General features: G+C 36.5%; 1 protein-coding gene across 1 annotated transcript in view; it reads left to right on the forward strand.

The window, feature by feature from the left end:
- Positions 1 to 17756, forward strand: part of NDC80 (NDC80 kinetochore complex component) — a 64912-nt gene extending 47156 nt beyond the window's left edge. The window contains exons 12-15 of the mRNA XM_025886507.2: positions 9282 to 9374; positions 10604 to 10734; positions 12582 to 12684; positions 17342 to 17756. Coding sequence (XP_025742292.1) covers positions 9282 to 9374; positions 10604 to 10734; positions 12582 to 12684; positions 17342 to 17479 — 465 coding nt within the window. The 3' untranslated portion in view covers positions 17480 to 17756. The remainder of the gene's footprint in view (positions 1 to 9281; positions 9375 to 10603; positions 10735 to 12581; positions 12685 to 17341) is intronic.
- The last annotated feature ends 327 nt before the right edge of the window (positions 17757 to 18083 follow it).

The raw sequence follows: 18083 nt of genomic DNA on the forward strand, positions 1-18083 counted from the left end.
AGATACCACCTCACACCAGTCAGAATGGCTAAAATTAACAAGTCAGGGAATGACAGATGTTGGCGGGGGATGTGGAGAAAGGGGAACCCTCCTACACTGTTGGTGGGAATGCAAGCTGGTGCAACCACTCTGGAAAACAGTATGGCGGTTCCTCAAACAGTTGAAATTAGAGCTACCATTCGATCCAGCAATTGCACTACTGGGTATTTACCCCAAAGATACAAATGTAGGGACCCGAAGGGGTATGTGCACCCCGATGTTTATAGCAGCAATGTCCACAATCGCCAAACTGTGGAAAGAGCCAAGATGTCCATCGACAGATGAATGGATAAAGAAGATGTGGTATATATACACAATGGAATATTATGCAGCCATCAAAAGGAATGAGATCTTGCCATTTGCAACAACGTGGATGGAACTGGAGGGTGTTATGCTGAGTGAAATAAATCAATCAGAGAAAGACATGTATCATATGACCTCACTTATATGAGGAATTCTTAATCTCAGGAACAAACTGAGGGTTGCTGGAGTGGTCGGGGGTGGGAGGGATGGGGTGGCTGGGTGATAGACATTGGGGAGGGTATGTACTACGGTGAGCGCTGTGAATTTTGTAAGACTGTTGAATCACAGATCTGTACTTCTGAAATAACGCAACATATTTTGAAAAAAAAAAAAGAAAAAGAAGAAGATAGCAGGAGAGGAAGAATGAAGGAGAGTAAGTCAGAGGGGGAGACGAACCAGGAGAGATGATGGACTCTGAAAAACAAACTGAGGTTTCTAGAGGGGAGAAGGGTAGGGGGATGGGTTAGCCTGGTGATGGGTATTAAAGAGGACACATTCTGCATGGAGCACTGGGTGTTATGAACAAACAATGAATCATGGAACACTACACCAAAACAAATTATGTAATATATGGTGATTAACATAACAATAAAAAAATTTTTTTAAAAATAGCAAATAGTAACATTAGATAAGTGGGCAGTTTCATGATATTATTATTATAATCTGGGGTTTCTGTAACATCACACAGTGGAAAGAAGATAAGGAATTAGGACTGCTTTAACAGGTACTCTGCAGGTGTGAGGTCATTTAAGATGAAGTCTTCACTTAACTTCCTTCAGTTTGATTTCTCTCTTTTGTTGGAGTGGGCACTAGACCTAGAGACTTTCAAACTGACTTGAAACTTTAAAGGCTATAGGCAGGAAAACTTGGCAGGGAGGCCTAGAGGAGTTATAAAATGCCTACTATAGGTGGGGCACCTGGGTGGCTCAGTTAATCATGACTCTTAATTTCAGCTTAGGTCATGATCTCAGGGTCCTGGGATCGGGACTCCATGCTCAGTGGGGAGTCTGCTTGAGATTATATCCCTCTGCCCACTGCCCCCCTAACGTGCTCATACTCTCTCTCTCTCTCTCTGTCTAAAATAAACAAATCTTTTTTTAGGGGCGCCTCGGTGGCTCAGTCTAAGTGTCTGCCTTCAGCGCAGGTCATGATCCCAGGACCCTGGGATCAAGCCCCACATCAGGCTCCCTGCTCTGCGGAAAGCCTGCTTCTCTCTCTCCCAATCCCCCTGCTTGTGTTCCCTCTCTCGCTGTGTCTGTCTCTGTGAAAAAATCTTTTAAAAAAAATCTTTTTTTAAAAAACGCCTACTATAGTATAGGCTAGGCCCAATGTTAATATTCCAAAGATAAATATAACAAGTTTGAATGAAATATAAGCTCCCATTTGGAAAAAAAAGACTGACCTGCAGTTATGCTAATCAGATTCGCATTTTTCAAAACCCTTTTGGGCATCAAAAAAGTGACTTGTGGGGAAGCAACTGAAATTGTTAACACTTTAAACCAAAGTATTACAATAGAAATAGAAGGAAGGGGACAGGTTTAGGAAATGTTGAGGTAGACTCCACGCATTTTGTGGGAGATGGTGAAAGCTGGGAAGGAAAGAAGTAGCAACAGTAACTTCCATTTTTCCAGTGTGGGCAACCTTGGGGAGAAAAAAGTGAGTGCTGCTAACCAACCCAGTACTGGAGATGTTGAGCTTGCTGTCTGCAGAACATAGCCATCCCAGAGGAAGCCGAAGCAATAGATTCAGAATATGGGGAGAGATTGTATCTGAAAATACAGATTTCAGAGTCTTTACCATATAGGTGGTACTTGAGCCCAAATGTGGGTGATATTTCTTAGACTATGTAGAGGAAAGTGGCAAAGGATTAAATCTTGAGAAACAGTACTACTTAAGAGATAGGCAAAGGAAGGAGGTTCTGGGAAAAACTTAGAAGTGGACAAGGAGCGCCTGGGTGTCTCAGTTGGTTAAGCGCCTGCCTTCAACTCAGGTCATGATCCTGGAGTCCCAGGATCGCGTCCCGCATCGGGCTCCCTGCTCAGGAGGGAGTCTGCTTCTCCTTCTGACCCTCCCCCCTCTCATACTCTCTCTCTCTCTCTCTCTCTCTCTCTCTCATTCTCTCAAATAAAGAAATAAAATCTAAAAAAAAAAGTGGACAAAATAGAGAACAGTCACAGGAGAAATGCTATAAAAGCCAAAGTAGGGAAGACTTTTGAGAAAGCCCTGATTCTAAATAAATTTACTGTAGCAATTATTTCACATTATATACATATATTAAATCATAATTTTGTACACCTTAAACCTATACAATGGTATATATTAGTTATGTCTTAAAACTAGGGGGAAAAGAAGAAAAATATCAGTAATGTTTCATATGCTTCAGAGACTAAAGACTAAAACAGTTTTAAAATTTGACAGTTTGGGGCACCTGGGGAGCTCAGTTGTTAAGCACCTGCCTTCAGCTCAGGTCATGATCACAGGGTCCTGGGATCGAGCCCCACATCAGGCTCCCTGCTCCGAGGGGTGTGTCTCCCTCCTCTCTTGCTGTGTCTCTCTCTGTCAAATAAATATATAAAATCTTTTTAAAAATTTTAAAATTTTTAAAAAAATAAAATTTGACAATTTAACCAAATTAAGATAGCATAAGGTAAAACAGCTATTTGAAATAGTAATGGTTAAACATAAATTAATGAATTAAAATAAGTGTTAAATAAAATTCAACTGAGTAAATTTGAAGATCTAATTGGCTTTATTTAGCAAGTCAGAAATTGGGCAGCATCCCATTTAGCAATTAGACAAGAGCTCTAAAGGACTACGGAAAGAAAAACTTTTTAAGGCAGGACAAGGAAGTCATAAACTAAAAAGAAAAAAAATTATTTCAGGCAAGATTTCATTTCTTCCTTTGAAAGACAAAAGGGTCTTATTAGGGGGCTCCTGGGTGGCTCAGTAGTTAAGCGTCTGCCTTCGGCTCAGGTCATGATCCCAGGGTCCTGGGATCCAGCCCCACATCAGGCTCTCTGCTCGGCGGCAAGCCTGCTTCTCCCTCTTCCACTCCCCCTGCTTGTGTTCCCTCTCTCGCTGTCTCTCTCTCTCTCTCTGTCAAATAATAAATCTAAAAAATAAATAAATAAAAATAAAATTGCTTTGCTGGAGACTTGTAAGCATGGTATACAGATCAAGCCCCGCATCCTTGCTGCCTGCTCAGAAGGGTATCTGCTTCTCCCTCTCCCTACCCTCCCCAAACCCCCCCACACACATGCACTTGAGTTCTCTCTCCTCTCTCAAATAAGTAAAATCTTTTTAAAAAAAAACTTAAATTCATTCTAATCTTACAACCCTGACCACACACAGAATGTCTTTCCCTTATTATTTCTGGCAGTTTTAATTACACATATTAGAATTTTTAACCCTTAGAAACTTTTAATTTCTAGTGAAATCTAAGAAGTAAGAAATTATAAACTGTCTTTTACATTACCATTCTGTGGATTAGCAGACTAATAAGTACTTTTTTGTGATTTCTAAAAACGTGCTTTCTCACAGAAAATTTGTCAGCAGCATAACACGTTTATTAGTAAATCCACATATCTTTAGTTCCTATGTAAAAGGAAGTAAAAAGTGGATAAACCAATATTCAGTAATTAATGTGTTAGTATTTTATCTTATTTGGAAATGATCTGAGTAGTGAATGAATTTAACTGATCATTTAACTTAACCTAGCAAAACTTTAAGTTCCCAGGTTACCAAAAAGATTTGGGGAAACTATTTAAAAATTCACCGAAAAACTTTTTATCTTTTTACATCCATTTAATTTACTTGTTCTTTACTATATTAAGATTACCCACCAAAACTTCATTAGACATTAGACAAACTCAGCCATCATCCCAAGCTAATTTTTCTTGCTGACAAATTTTGTAAAAGATAACATAAACTCATTTGATCGATAAACCCAGGTGGAATAAGACTTGTATGTATTCATTTTATTCAATGTTGATAACTTGAAAGAAAAGCTTATTTTAGTTAAACAAACTTAAGCTAACTTTAATATTGAATATTTTCTTAGGTGATGTGAATTCAGAAAGCATTTGGGTTAGTTTCCATTGTATTTTTAACTTTTTATGAATACTGAATTTATTTAAGCACTTATTTTAAGTCAATTAAATAGAGCTTTTTTACAAACTAATTTACAGTAATACCATACAGAGGGAGAAAAATACCACACACCTTTACGCACATATAATAGACACACATAAACATAGACAGATGTAAACAGAGACCTTATTGCTTTTGTTTTACTAGTTAAAGAGAATTTGTATCTAAGTTGTTTTTCTGGTAGATGGATTAAGTTAAGGCTACGTGCTTGGATGGCTTAAACTAAGTTTTAAATAATGTTTTCTTTTTTCATTTTTTTCCTGATAAGAATTACCTCCCTGAAGTTGTACTTTAACATTTACATCTCAAAGGCACAGGGAAAGAGAATACAAGTTACAAGGCTTTTGAAATAAATAAGGGAGGTTTGGGGACTGGTAAAAAGAAATAGATGAATTTTGAAATGCTTCTGGAGCTGCATTTCTAGTTTTGTAAAGAAGTGAGTAAATTTGAAGATTTAATGGGCTTTGTTCAACAATTCATGAATCAGGCAGCATCCCATTTAGCAAATAGAAGAGCGCTCCAAATGGCTACAGAAAGGGAGAGACTAGAGGTACATGGTTAAGAAGCCTAATAGTATCCTGAACGATAAATGGTAAAAACTCAAACCAAGGCTATTGCGGTAAGGATGGAAAAGAGAGATTTAAAGATTGAAACAATGTAATTTAGTGGTCCATTTGACTGTGGGGCCTGCGGGGCTCGATCCCATGACCTTGAGATCATGCCCTCAGCCAAAATCAGAAGTCAGACACTTAACCGAATGAGCCACCCAGGTGCCACTGAAGATTTTTAAGTCAGGGCATAACACCCTTGTATCTTAGTTAGCCCATAATGTTGGCATTTTGAAGGCTAGTTTAGAAGTACATGAAACTAGAGGCACACAGTTTGGAAGCCTAACAGTATCCTAAGTGATAAATGGTAAAAACTCAAACCAACGCTATTGCAGTGAGGATGGAAAAAGATTTAAAGATTGAAACAATGTAATTTAGTGGTCCATTTGGATGTGAAGGTTAAGGAAGAGAGAAATTAAGAATGTTCCGGTGTCTAGCTTTGGTATATGATGTTAAAGAAAAAGAAAAATTATTCATGACACTTGTTAAAGGAAGTCTTTCAAGGGGGACTATTACAAAGAGGTTTTATAGTAGGTGAGAGATTGGGCTCAACTCCAAATACAACAACAACAAAAAAGGGGAATTTGTAACCAAGGAGAGTAGGGTACAGATCAGTGGATAAAGAATTACTGAGAAGAAACTCTAGGGGTAAGGGACAATATTATCTAAACCAACCTAATAGTGTTCTTGCTGAAAGCAGGCCAAGGTGATCAGATATCAGCTGGAGGATGTTGGAGGATGAGGGACTTGAGTAGATATTGAGGTTAGGGATTCTGATTAAACTGTCTTAAGCATGATTCTTACTAAAACTGGACAATACAAAGACAAACACAGAAGCCAAAAAGTCAGCCTCTTTGAGAAGAGAGTTCAGAAGACGTGAATAGTTTGGTCAAGGAGAGAATCTTTTGGTGGTGATGTTCTAGAGCCTTGATAAAGAATACAAGAGAAGGGTGTAGAAGAAAGAATTTCAGGCTGGGATATGCTGAGATTCAGATCTCTAGAATATCAGAGTGGAGAATGTCCTGTAGGCAGTTGGAGTGTGTACATAGATATAAATAGGTATTTCTTAGCATGCAGTTAATTAAAGCCAGGAGATTTCCCAGGTGTGAAAATGAAAGAGCGAGCTCTCCCAAGTGAGCAGATGAGAATACAGCCAAGATCAGAATCCTGGGAGAACATCCACATCCAAAGTACAAGCAGAGAAAGAGAAACCTATAAGGAAGAATTAGAAGGATCTCCGAAGACTTAAAGAAAAAACTAGGAGCTTCCATGGTCATAGAAAACAAGGAAGGGGATTTCAGAAGGGAGTGATTAACTATATATGCTACTCAGATATCAAATAAGGTTAAGTCTGAAAGGTGTTCATTGACTTTAGCAATTAAGATGTTAATGGTGACCATTGCAAAAGCAACTTCATGAAGCAGAGGAGCCAGAAAGCATATTGCTGTGGATTAAAGTTTGGTAGTAGCAGAAGATACTATAGTATGAATAGTCTACTTTCCAGGGAATGCTATAGATTAGACCATCACAAAAGTTTGAGTCTTAAGGAGAAAAGATGGAACAGTAGTTAGTGGTGTATGGGAAAGATTTTCATTTTTGGAGGGCTGGGGGAGGGGCTTGTTTGGGTTTAAAGATGAGAAAGTGAGAGTTCAAGGGAAAGAGGGTAAAGTTTTAAAAATTAGGAGGGAAAGGGATTGATGGATTTGAATGTGGTTCATGAAGAAATACCAAGGCTTGGGGTCTAGAGAAGAGCTGAAGTGGTTGTTTCTCCTCATGAGGAAAATGGGTATCCTGCATCCTGAAACTGACTGGAAGGAAGAAAGAAAAAGTCTCATACAAATATTTTGGTTGATGGGAGGCAGGAAGTGATGGAAATCCAATCTAGCGGCTTCTGTCTTCTTAATGACAGAAGAAAAAAAATTAACTACAGTAACTAATGATATCTTCTTTGCTTATAAGCTGCTGGACAGTTGTTTATTGAATGAATGAAAGAAATACTGGAGGAAGTATACCAAATATTAATAGCAGTTCTTTGGGATTATAGAATTACTAGTAATTGTTATTTTCCTTAATTTTTCCCATGTTTATCACAATGGAAATGTATATTTTTGTAATGGGGTCGGGGAGGGGGGAATGTTTAATTGGTGAAACTTTAGTAAAGCTCACATGAAAGTTAGAAGCTGCTCAGAGATTAAGTAAACATGATTTTGAGCAAATGTGACTTCCTAGTGGAAGTTCTGATTATTTGGGTATCCAGTGGTCTTACTGCAAGTAAATTTAATGAAACAACTTGTTTAACTTAGCACTTACTTCAGAAGTCACATATCTTTAGACTGGAAGTTTATAGTGTAGGGGTCAAGGGCGAATCACCCCAAGATGTGCCACTTTGGCATGCAGCTTATTTAGAACTGAAAATATTCAAGACCCAAAAAACTCAGGAAGAAACATTGATCTCCACCTAACCCCTAACTGCCTAAAAGAATTTAAAGGACCTCCTCCCAGAAGGGAGCTATCACCATAGCTAACTACAGTATAATATAAACTAGGGATGGTAGACAGGGAGGAACTTTAGCAGTCTCTTTCTTAAAACTCCTCTCTATGTCCCATTTGTGTCTGTGTGGCCCAGCAAACATTTGTTTACCAAACATTTACTCTTCCATCTTCCTATGAATTGTTTTCCTTTTCTTGAAATCCCAGACCCCTACCCCCTTATCTTTAGTTCAGGATGACAAATATACTTCATTTTGCTTGTCTTTAGAATCTCATGTCTTTGTGGATTCCCCATACATACAAAATTAAATTTGATTTTCTCCTGTTAATCAGTCTCATGTCACTTTAATTCTTAGACCAGCCAAAAGAACCTTAAGGGTAGAGAAAAATGTTTCCTGCTAAAGAATAGCTTTCGTAACTCTAGAGGGAGAGGAGAAAGAGAATCTTAGGCAGGTTCCATGCCCAACACAGGACTCAATCCCACGACCCTGGGATCATGACCTGAGCTGAAATCAAGAGTCAGATGCTTAACCAACTGAGCCACCCAGGCGCCCCTCTAGTCTTTAAATAACTTGAAAGTCAGGTGGTGTAGAAAAAGAGTCCTTGGAGTTAGAACATCTAGGTTGGAGTTCTGGGCATATGCTTGCTGCGTGATCCTAAGTGAATAGCATTCATTCTAGCCAACTCTTCTCATTTGTAAAATAGGAAAGGAATGTCCCTTACAAAGAGACTTTTGATAATTGAATGAGAAGTATATGCAAGTTTATCTAATAAATATATAGTCATTTTACCATCCTATCATATACCAAATAACAATTGCTTCACTAAATTTTTCTCAAAAATATGTATATGTAATTTTTTTGCAACTTCATATATGTGTTGAATCATCCTTTTAAAGAAAGATCCAGCTTATATATACCTTTTGCTATTTTCTATTTCCTACAGCAAATATCTTCTTGGTCTAGCTGGAAAACATTCCATATTAATTACTGGTATCAACTGGTATTGGCTGTATTAGCACTTGTTGGCAGGAAATGAACTTTGGAAACACTTTTTTTCTTTAGTTTTGGTTTCAACAGATCTTAAAGCTCAGACTTTAATAAGATTAAATGTGGTTATTACTCTTTGGAAGAATGCATTGACTAATAACCAGTTAGCAAACATCCAATAAAATCAATATGAAAACTTCTCTTTAACATCTTAGAAAGTAAACAAACAAATGGAGAGCTAGATAACTAATAAAATAGATCAAATCTAAGTAAAGCTAGACTTCAAAACTAGAGGGCAAAAACAACTTATATGTATTAATAAATTAATATAAAAATGTTAAGACTGTATATAATACATGTAATATTTATGTAATATATATGAGAGCTTAAAAATACTCCCACAGCAACTAATGGAAAAGTTACTCGATCCTTCTTTTACTGAGAATTAAGCCAGATTTTTGATTCCTATCAAATGCCACTCTGCATTTAAGTATTGTACATTTAAAAAATAATAGGTTTTTTGTGTGTTTGTTTTTATTTAACTCCTCTCTGGGGAATAATAAATTCTGGGAACAAATGATAGGTGAGAATCCAAAAGGATTCTTTTGGAAATAACATGGTCAGTCAGTAATATGAAAGTTTTATAACTAAAATGTTTTTGATGTATGGTTATGATTTCTCAACCAAAGTTTTATTCTCCAAGTTAAATACAATGATAACAGAAAGCAGGAGAGGTGTAAGAACTCTGAAAGAAGAAGTTCAAAAGCTGGATGATCTTTACCAACAAAAAGTTAAGGTAAGAACTTTGCCACAGTTTGTGTACATGAACTTTGACCTGTTCTGACATCTAACTAAATCTTTAAGCTATATCCTATAACTTGTGTTTAAGTTTAGTCTAATCTTCTGAAGTTTATTAGAAGGAGTTTTTTTTCCAGGATTTTTTTCCTGGAATTGGGCTGTTTCACACTAGAACACGTTTACTGTTCCATTAATATTTTAGACTTGAATATGAGATTCTGTATCCTTGTAAGACCAAAACATGTTTTAAATGTAATCTCTTCTACCTTTTATAGAAATTTAGTGTTAAGCACTCGTAAAGCATAAACCTCAAATAAGGCTTCGTTATATGATTGCCTATAAAGATTAATTGTAAACTGACTATCTTGGCCAAATTCCAAAGATCCTTTATATGAAATATGGAATGTGGGTAAATAATAGGATTCATTTCCCACCACCTCTAATCCATCCACCTGTGGCCAGCATTTTACTTAGGGAAGCACTCAGATGACTATTCATTACCACTTATATAACTTAGGTGAAAATTTTAGTCATAATATTTTTTACTTAGTTACACCAACAAAGTATTAGGAATTGAAAACTTTTTCTTGGCCTTGTAGTGTATTTAGGGCCTGTACATTTTGTTAAGCAGTGAGAAAATTTTAGAAAATACACCACAGTAATATGATCTACATGTGAAGTATGAGGCATTTGGTAATCATTTTTGTTCTTTCATGTGTTGTCCATGACAGTACTTGCATTTTTCCTTTTAAAGCACTTCAGTGAAAGGCTTTCATATTTCATCTTAAGAAACCTAGGAGTTGATGACTTTGGGCTCCTTTGCCTGTGCATAATGAATACATATGTGAAATAAAGGTAGTGTGAAAGTTACCCACATTTTTGCATATATAAAAGGCCTCTTGATGATCATAGGAAATATTTAAATCAGTATCCTAAGGTTTCCTATAGTACATACTTGAAAATACTGCTGAATGAATTCTATATAGGCCTATTGAGAAGGTCATATTTAGGTTTACAGTATAAAATTCCCAAAGGAGCATTTTAAAATCTCTTACATGTAAAACAGTACACATTCTGAGAATACAAATGATGATGCAACCTGATTTTTTTTTTAATGTGTTATATATATATGGGTTGTGGAGTATATTTAGTATATGGAGTAGTGTAGTATATGGAATATACAGAACATAAACTTCAAAAACCATAACCATGCCCTCTTCTTGATAGGAAGCTGAAGAAGAGGACAAAAAATGTGCCAGTGAGCTAGAGTCCTTGGAGAAACACAAACATCTGCTGGAGAGTGCTGTTAACGAGGGCCTCAGTGAAGCTATGAATGAATTAGACGCTATTCAGCGAGAGTAAGTTCATGTAACCAAGATTTATGTTTATTTTCAGATTAATTATTTAACATTTCTGTAAAACTAGATCTATGTTTATTAGCTTTAATTTATATTATAGAGCTATTTGGGGAAGAAGAAGTAACAAAAAGAGCCTGTAACTTGAAATACTGTTCCTAAACATATTCTGCTTCTATTATAGCTCTTGCCCCCTAAGAAATCATTAATTTTTACATTTAATTCATGAGCGGCTTTTAAACCCTGAAAATAGCATAAAATTTTCAATTGAAATACTTTGGCTGTTTGTTACTATTTTTAAGATATTTATACTTTCTAGAAATTATATAGTAAACTATATACTATAAATTATATGGTCATCCTACTGTAACACTGTATGTGCCCTCATAATAATCACCACACTGCAAAATCATGCAGTAAAAAATCAGGACTTATAGTAAAATTGGGATTGGGCACAACACTTAAGATCTCTGTCAGTGACACACATAAACAAAAGATGGGAACCTAACTAAAATGTTAGCACAATTGTACACATGTTAAATGGTTGAGAAATACATAATTACTATGATAAATATGACACTTTATCTTAAAGAGACCTGAAGTTTGCCTGAGGAAAGGGGCATTCAAAGGGTTGCAGCTTGTAAATCATTGAGATGAGGTGGAAGGAGGATTATCTGAAATCAGATGGAAAGTTTTAATACCAGATGTGGATGCATGTGACTCATCACATAATGCAATGAACTGAGGGAGCTGGTACACATTTGAGGTGTGTGTTTATATGTTTTGTGTATTCCTTTGCATCTGGATTCAGCTGAGTGCAGTTTTCTGCATCACCTAGTGTTTCTCAAGAAGAAAATGGCATAAGGACACCTGTTGACTCAGTTGGAAAAACATGCAACTTTTTTCTTTTTTTAATAGCATGCAACTCTTGATCTCAGGATTGTGAGTTCCAGCCCCACATTGGGTGTAGAGATTACTAAAAAAATAAATAAATAAACTTTTAAAAAAAGGAAAGAGATGGCATAAACAGATACAAATTTTTGCATTATGGTCAAATTGCTGCATAATATATCAACCCAACTGGAACAAATACGTATTTCCAAACGAACAGCAGAACTAACTGTACATGTTACATTTCTTAGTTCTTCATTGTCAAGTTTTCCCTCTTGCTTTCCCTTATTATTTTACAACTTATATTGGAAGAGTTTTAGCCACATTGTGTATTAACAGTAACTAAATAGTGACGTCCCTTTTTTAAAGAGTAGTCTGCCTTTGTGTATATAATTTTCTCATGAAACCTATAGAAAGTCAATATACTGAATAGTTAATCCATAGGCTCTTTTTTTAGAAGTCTTAATTAAGTGGCCCTCAACTAAAAAAAATCTGACTTCGAGGTTAGAAGTACACCCCTTAAGAAAATTCACACCTCTTCATTTGCTTATTTGTAGTTTAGGGATAAAAAACTCAGCGAAGCATTTTTTTTTTTTTTGGCTGCAGTCTGTTTTTAATTTGAATTTGCATGCCTAAAAGTGAGACTCCCACTCCCCTATTCAAATGTATTGAATGCCTTCTCCCTGAAAGCATGTAAGTTTACAGTCCTTTTGGAGACTCAATCAAGACCATTTGCTCCCAAGTTTTATATGTTAAAGCACAAGGTTTTGGTGCTGTTTTGTTCTGTTGCTTGCAAAAGATCTTTGAAATGTTTTTCTGTTTTAATGGTTGAGAAGCAAACAGCACAAATACCAAGCACAGTCTGGTTTTATTGAATATGAAAAGGAGAAGTGAGCTAACTAGAACTGATGCATTAGGTTTTTTCATAGATAACTCAAACAAGAGTTTTTATTCTACAGATACCAGCTAGTTGTGCAAACCACAACTGAAGAACGACGAAAAGTGGGAAATAACTTGCAGCGTCTTTTAGAGATGGTTGCTACACATGTAGGGTCTGTGGAGGTAAGTGTATGAAGTCTTTCCTACATTCTAATAAAGCTTTTTAAAACTATATTTCTGTTTTGTTTCTACAGAAATTAAATGATAAATTTTATATCTGTGGAAAATATGTTATAGTAAAAAGTTACCAGAAGAGTCCTTTTTAGTGGTGTGAAAGGAGCATCTGCATTTCATAAAGCAATCTGTTTTGTTCACATAAACAACGTATAATGATATTTATTATATCAGTAGTATATAATGATGTGCCAGGCCACATTCTACGTACTGAAAACATATCAACACATTTAAGATTTAATTAAGATTAAGATGAAAGAGCATGTGTTAAGACATATTTTTCCTTTCCGTTAATTTCATGTAAAATACTGATAAAATATAGAATAAAGTACTTAAATGAAACATGAAGCATAGCTTAAAAGTTCAACAATACTATTCTTCCAACCTGCTGTAGGGAGCCCAGAAGCCAAGATAAATTGCTAAACTTTAAAATTCCTGGATAGTGGCGCCTGGGTGGCTCAGTCGTTAAAGCGTCTTGCCTTTGGCTCAGGTCATGATCAGGTCATGGTCCTGGGATCGAGCCCCGCATTGGGCTCCCTGCTCCGTGGGAAGTCCGCTTCTCCCTCTCCCCCTGCTTGTGATCTCTCTCTCTCGCTGTGTCTCTCTCTGTCAAATAAATAAATAAAATCTTTAAAAAAATAAAATAAAATTCCTGGGTAGTCTATTAGGTGATAATTTTATATTTCCAATTGTGAATGGTTTAAGAGGAAAAAAAACTCATTTGTTAGGCTTCCATTTATTGAAAACAGAGCGTGTGATATCCTACTTCCCCTCCCCTCCTTTCTCCTGAAAGATAGTGAACTGCATTTTCTTGTTTGCCAGTGTTCTTCACTGCTTGGTGAAAAGAACTAAGAAAATATGCTGGATCCTACATCAGAAAACCTGGATTCTCCCCACTTAGTGGCTCTATAACCTTTCATAGATTCTTTTTCAACCAGTATTGTTAATTTGAATGACAGACCAGATAATTATATGAGTAATTACTTTCTTGTTCTCTCAGGGATGACGTATAATAAATGCATAAGAGGAAAATTCATTCACAATCTATGATGGTTGGCTCAAATTGAGAAAGTCTGTTTATATGTATCATTTTGCTTCTTTTGGTCTTCACTTTCTTCATCTGTGTAATGAGAGGGTTATACTAAATCATTGCCAACATCCTTTGCATCTCTATCTATTATCTGTAACAATTAGTTTGACCTCAGTGTTAATCCAATAGTGATTTATCACGAGGGATTTATGTGAAAGGTAACCACAACTGTTAAAGTTTTAATCCGTTAACATGAAGTTAGATTTGAAACCCTAATGATTATTACTTTTGCTTTCTATTTAGTTCATTGTTGTTCAAGATCAGACTGCATTTACAGAGCACTTACTTTGCACTATGTAAAATTCACAATTAGCCAGTAAACTATGGAAGGAGTCCCTAAGTCAACCAATCATCTTTAAAACCTGATGTGGGGAAATTTTACAAGTGATAAAATTAGACTAGAATAAACAGATGACTGTGGATCTAATGGTATCTTTAGATGGGATATTTTTCCTCTGAGCTAAAACTTTTCTTTGAGCAGTTCCTGGTTGGAGCCCCATGCAGGTCCTGTATGTGGCTTGATAGTCTAGACTAGGAGACAGCAAACTACAGCCCAAAGACCAAATTGTGCCCACGGGCTGCTTTTGTAAATAAAGTTTTATTGGAACACAGATACTTCATTCACTTCCATACTCTTTATGGTTGCATTCCCACTACACTGGCAGGGTTGAGCAGTTGCAACAAAGGCCATTTGGCTTACAAAACCTAAAATATTTGTTATTTGGCCCTTTACAGGAAAAGGTGGCTGACTCCTGTTCCAGACTCCTACCTCCTTGAAGGGCACAAAATCTTTTTTGTCTGTTTAGATGTTAAGAAATTATTAAAAAGCTGCAATAACGAACCCATTGTAGTACTGATGCATATAAACCAAGCTCTGATTCAGAGTCCAGAAAAAGATGGATGAGCATAGACAGGAAACTAATTTATAAGAGAGGTTGTGTTGCAGACTAGTGGGGTAAAATGAATTGTTCAATTAATGGAGTTGGGATTCCTACCTCGACAAAAATCACTTCAAGATGGATTAAGAAATTAATGTGAGGCTAAATTTTTTTTTTTTAGAGAATGAGGGCTGGGGAGAGGGGCAGGGGAATAGGGAGAGAGAATTTTAAGCAGGCTCCACTCCCAGTACAGAGTCCGATGTGGGGTTCGATCCCACAACCCTGAGGTCATGACCTGAGCTGAAATCAAGAGTCAGACACTTAACCGACCAAGCCACCCAGGCACCCCAATGTGAGACTAAATTTTTAACTTTTAGAAAAATTATAGACACTGTCTTTACACCTCAGGAGTTGTAAAGGAGTTCTTAAATTAGACACAAGTTAAAACCACAAAAGAAATTATAAATTCAGCTTTGTTAAAATTAAGATCTCTACATCAAAAGACAGAGGGGCACCTGGGTGGTTCAGTTGGTTAAGCTTCTACCTTCGGCTCAGGTTGTGATCCCAGGGTCCTGTGATCAGCCCCGCATCCAGCTCCCTGCTTATCGGGGAGTCTGCTTCTCCCTCTCCCTCTGCCCCTCCCCCATATCGCTTTCTCTCAAAATAAATAAATGAAATCTTAAAAAAAAAAGTGGAAAGACAAGCCACAAAACAGTAGATGATATTTTTTAAAACAACTGATAGCATGCAGATATATAATGACCTCTGGAAAATAAGTACAGAAGGTGGGCAAAAGACTTGAATTGGAATTTCACAGAAAGCTAAGGTGGCCAATAAACAGGAAAAGATCTACCACTTCCCACCCTCAGGAAATTGGCAAAAAAATTAAAGTTTGAGAATACAAAATGCCAGCAAGAACGTGGAGAAATGCAAGTTTTCATTTATACTGCAGGGGTTGTAAATTGATGTTAACAATTTTAGAAAACAATTTGGCAATCCCTAATAAAATGGTGCAATTCCATTCTAGGTATTTAATTAAATGTTTACACTGTGTGCTGGAGTAATGTACTAGGTTGAATAGTATCCTCTCAAAATTCATGTGTATCCAGAATCTCATCATGTGACCTTATTTGAAAATAAGGTCTTTGTGGATGTCATTAGCTAAGATGAGGTCATACTAGATTAAGGTGGGTCCTCAATCTAGGGACCGGTATCCTTATTAAGAGTCCATGTGAAGGGGCGCCTGGGTGGCTCAGTTGGTTGAGCAACTGCCTTCAGCTCAGGTCATGATCCTGGAGTCCCGGGATCAAGTCCCACATCGGGCTCCCTGCTCAGTGGGGGGGTCTGCTTCTCCCTCTGACCCTCTTCCCTCTCGTGCTCTCTGTCTCTCATTCTCTCTCTCTCAAATAAATAAATAAAATCTTTAAAAAAAAAAGAGTCCGTGTGAAGATGGAGGCAGAAATTAGAGTGACACAGCTGTCAGCTAGGATTGCCCTCGAACTGCTAAAAGCTGGTAAGAGGTAAGGAAGGATTCTTCCCTAGAGCCTTCAGAGAAAGTGGCCCTGTCAGTATCTTGATTTTGGACTTCAAGCCTCTAAAACTGTGAGAAAATAAATTTCTGTTGCCTTAAGCCATCTAGTATGTTGAAATTTGTTACAGTATAATTGAAATAGTAAAAAACATAACCCAGTATATTAATTTCCTGTTACTGCTATAACAAATTACCACCAACTTGATGGCTTAAAGCAACACATTTATTTCCTTATATATCTGGAGGTCAGGAGTGTAAAATGGGCCTCCCAGACTACAATCTTTCTAGAGACTCTAGGATGGAATTTCTTTGTCTTTTCCCTTTTATAGAACCGCCTACCCGCCTTGGTTTGCAGCCTCTTCATCTTCAAAGCCAACAGCACAGCATCTTCTATCCCCTCTGACCTCTCTTCTGTCCTTACATTTTCTCTCTCTGACTCACATTGCTGATTCCCTCTTACCAGGACCCTTGTGATTACATTGGACCCACCAAGACAATGCAGAATGATCTCCTTTTCTCAAACTCCTTAATCACATCTGTCAAGTTCCTTTGCCCTGTAAGATAATGTATTCACAGGTTCTGGGGATTAGGCCATGGACATCTTTGAGGAGGCTGCTATTCAGCCTACCACACCTGGAAATAAACTAAAATTCATTAATAATAAAATGGATAAATAAATATTGATATATTCATGCAATAGGAAACTATTTGGCAGTACATGAATAAACCAACTATCTGCATTAACATCAATGAATCAAAATACTGAGTGGAAAAAAGTCATAGAGTATTATATTTAATATCATTCAGTAAATATGAATGTTAAAACCAGGTACCACTAAACTATATTGTTTAGAGATACATACATACATATCAGTGTGGGGTGGGGGGGTAAAAGCATAAAGAAAAGCAAAACATCGTTGAGGAGAGTGGTTAGCTCTGAGAAGAAAAATGGGGATATGATTAGGAAAGGGCACAAAAAGGGATTTAAGAGTATCCCTTAAATTCCCTGTACTTATAAATGTTACCACTTGTTTGTATATTTCACAATTAAACTTTTTAAAAGAAATTAATGTTTTTTCATTAACAATTGCTCATTGTTTTCACTAGAAATATCTTGAAGAGCAGATTGCTAAAGTTGATAGAGAATATGAAGAATACGTGTCTGAAGATCTCTTGGAAAATATTAGAGAGATTGGAGACAAGTATAAGAAGAAAGCTGCTCTAATTAAGCCTTCTGATGAATGAAGATAAAATATTGATTAAGCAAGAACTTTATTAACAGTGCAAATTGTTAAATGTCCTCTGTAGGTTTGAAAAATCTCTAACATATCTTATACCCCTCCTTACAATGAAGTCTTATGACCATATCTTCCCAAGCCTGTGAAATATTTTTATATCTTTTATAAATCTAGTTCATTAAAGTATGTATAACCTGAAATTATGATAACTTTTTTTTGTTATCTTCAGATGTGAAAGTCTAGTTATATTATGTATCCAGAGTTCATAAAATTATATCAACAAAGTGTGTTTTCCCTTGATTTCTCAACCTAACTTCAGATGGTTAGAAGATAGTTATTTTGATCTAAACCAGGAATCAATAAACTGTGGGCCAAATGCAGTCACTTCCAATCATTGATATATCATCTATGACTGCTTTCACACTATAGTGGCAATGTTTATTATATGCGACAGAGACCATGTGGCTGCAGAGCCAAAAATGTGTACTATCTGGCTCTTTACACAAAGTTTGCCAATCCCTGGTATAAGCTATACAAAGGTTGGGGATCTTTAAAAAATGTAGTCCAACTCATTTCTTATTCAGAGCCAAGAAGCTAAATTTCTTTCTGGC

Source organism: Callorhinus ursinus, unplaced genomic scaffold (assembly GCF_003265705.2).
Source record: "Callorhinus ursinus isolate GAN/ISIS: 27379988/994484 unplaced genomic scaffold, GSC_fseal_2.0 scaffold11, whole genome shotgun sequence".
NCBI lineage: Eukaryota > Metazoa > Chordata > Mammalia > Carnivora > Otariidae > Callorhinus > Callorhinus ursinus.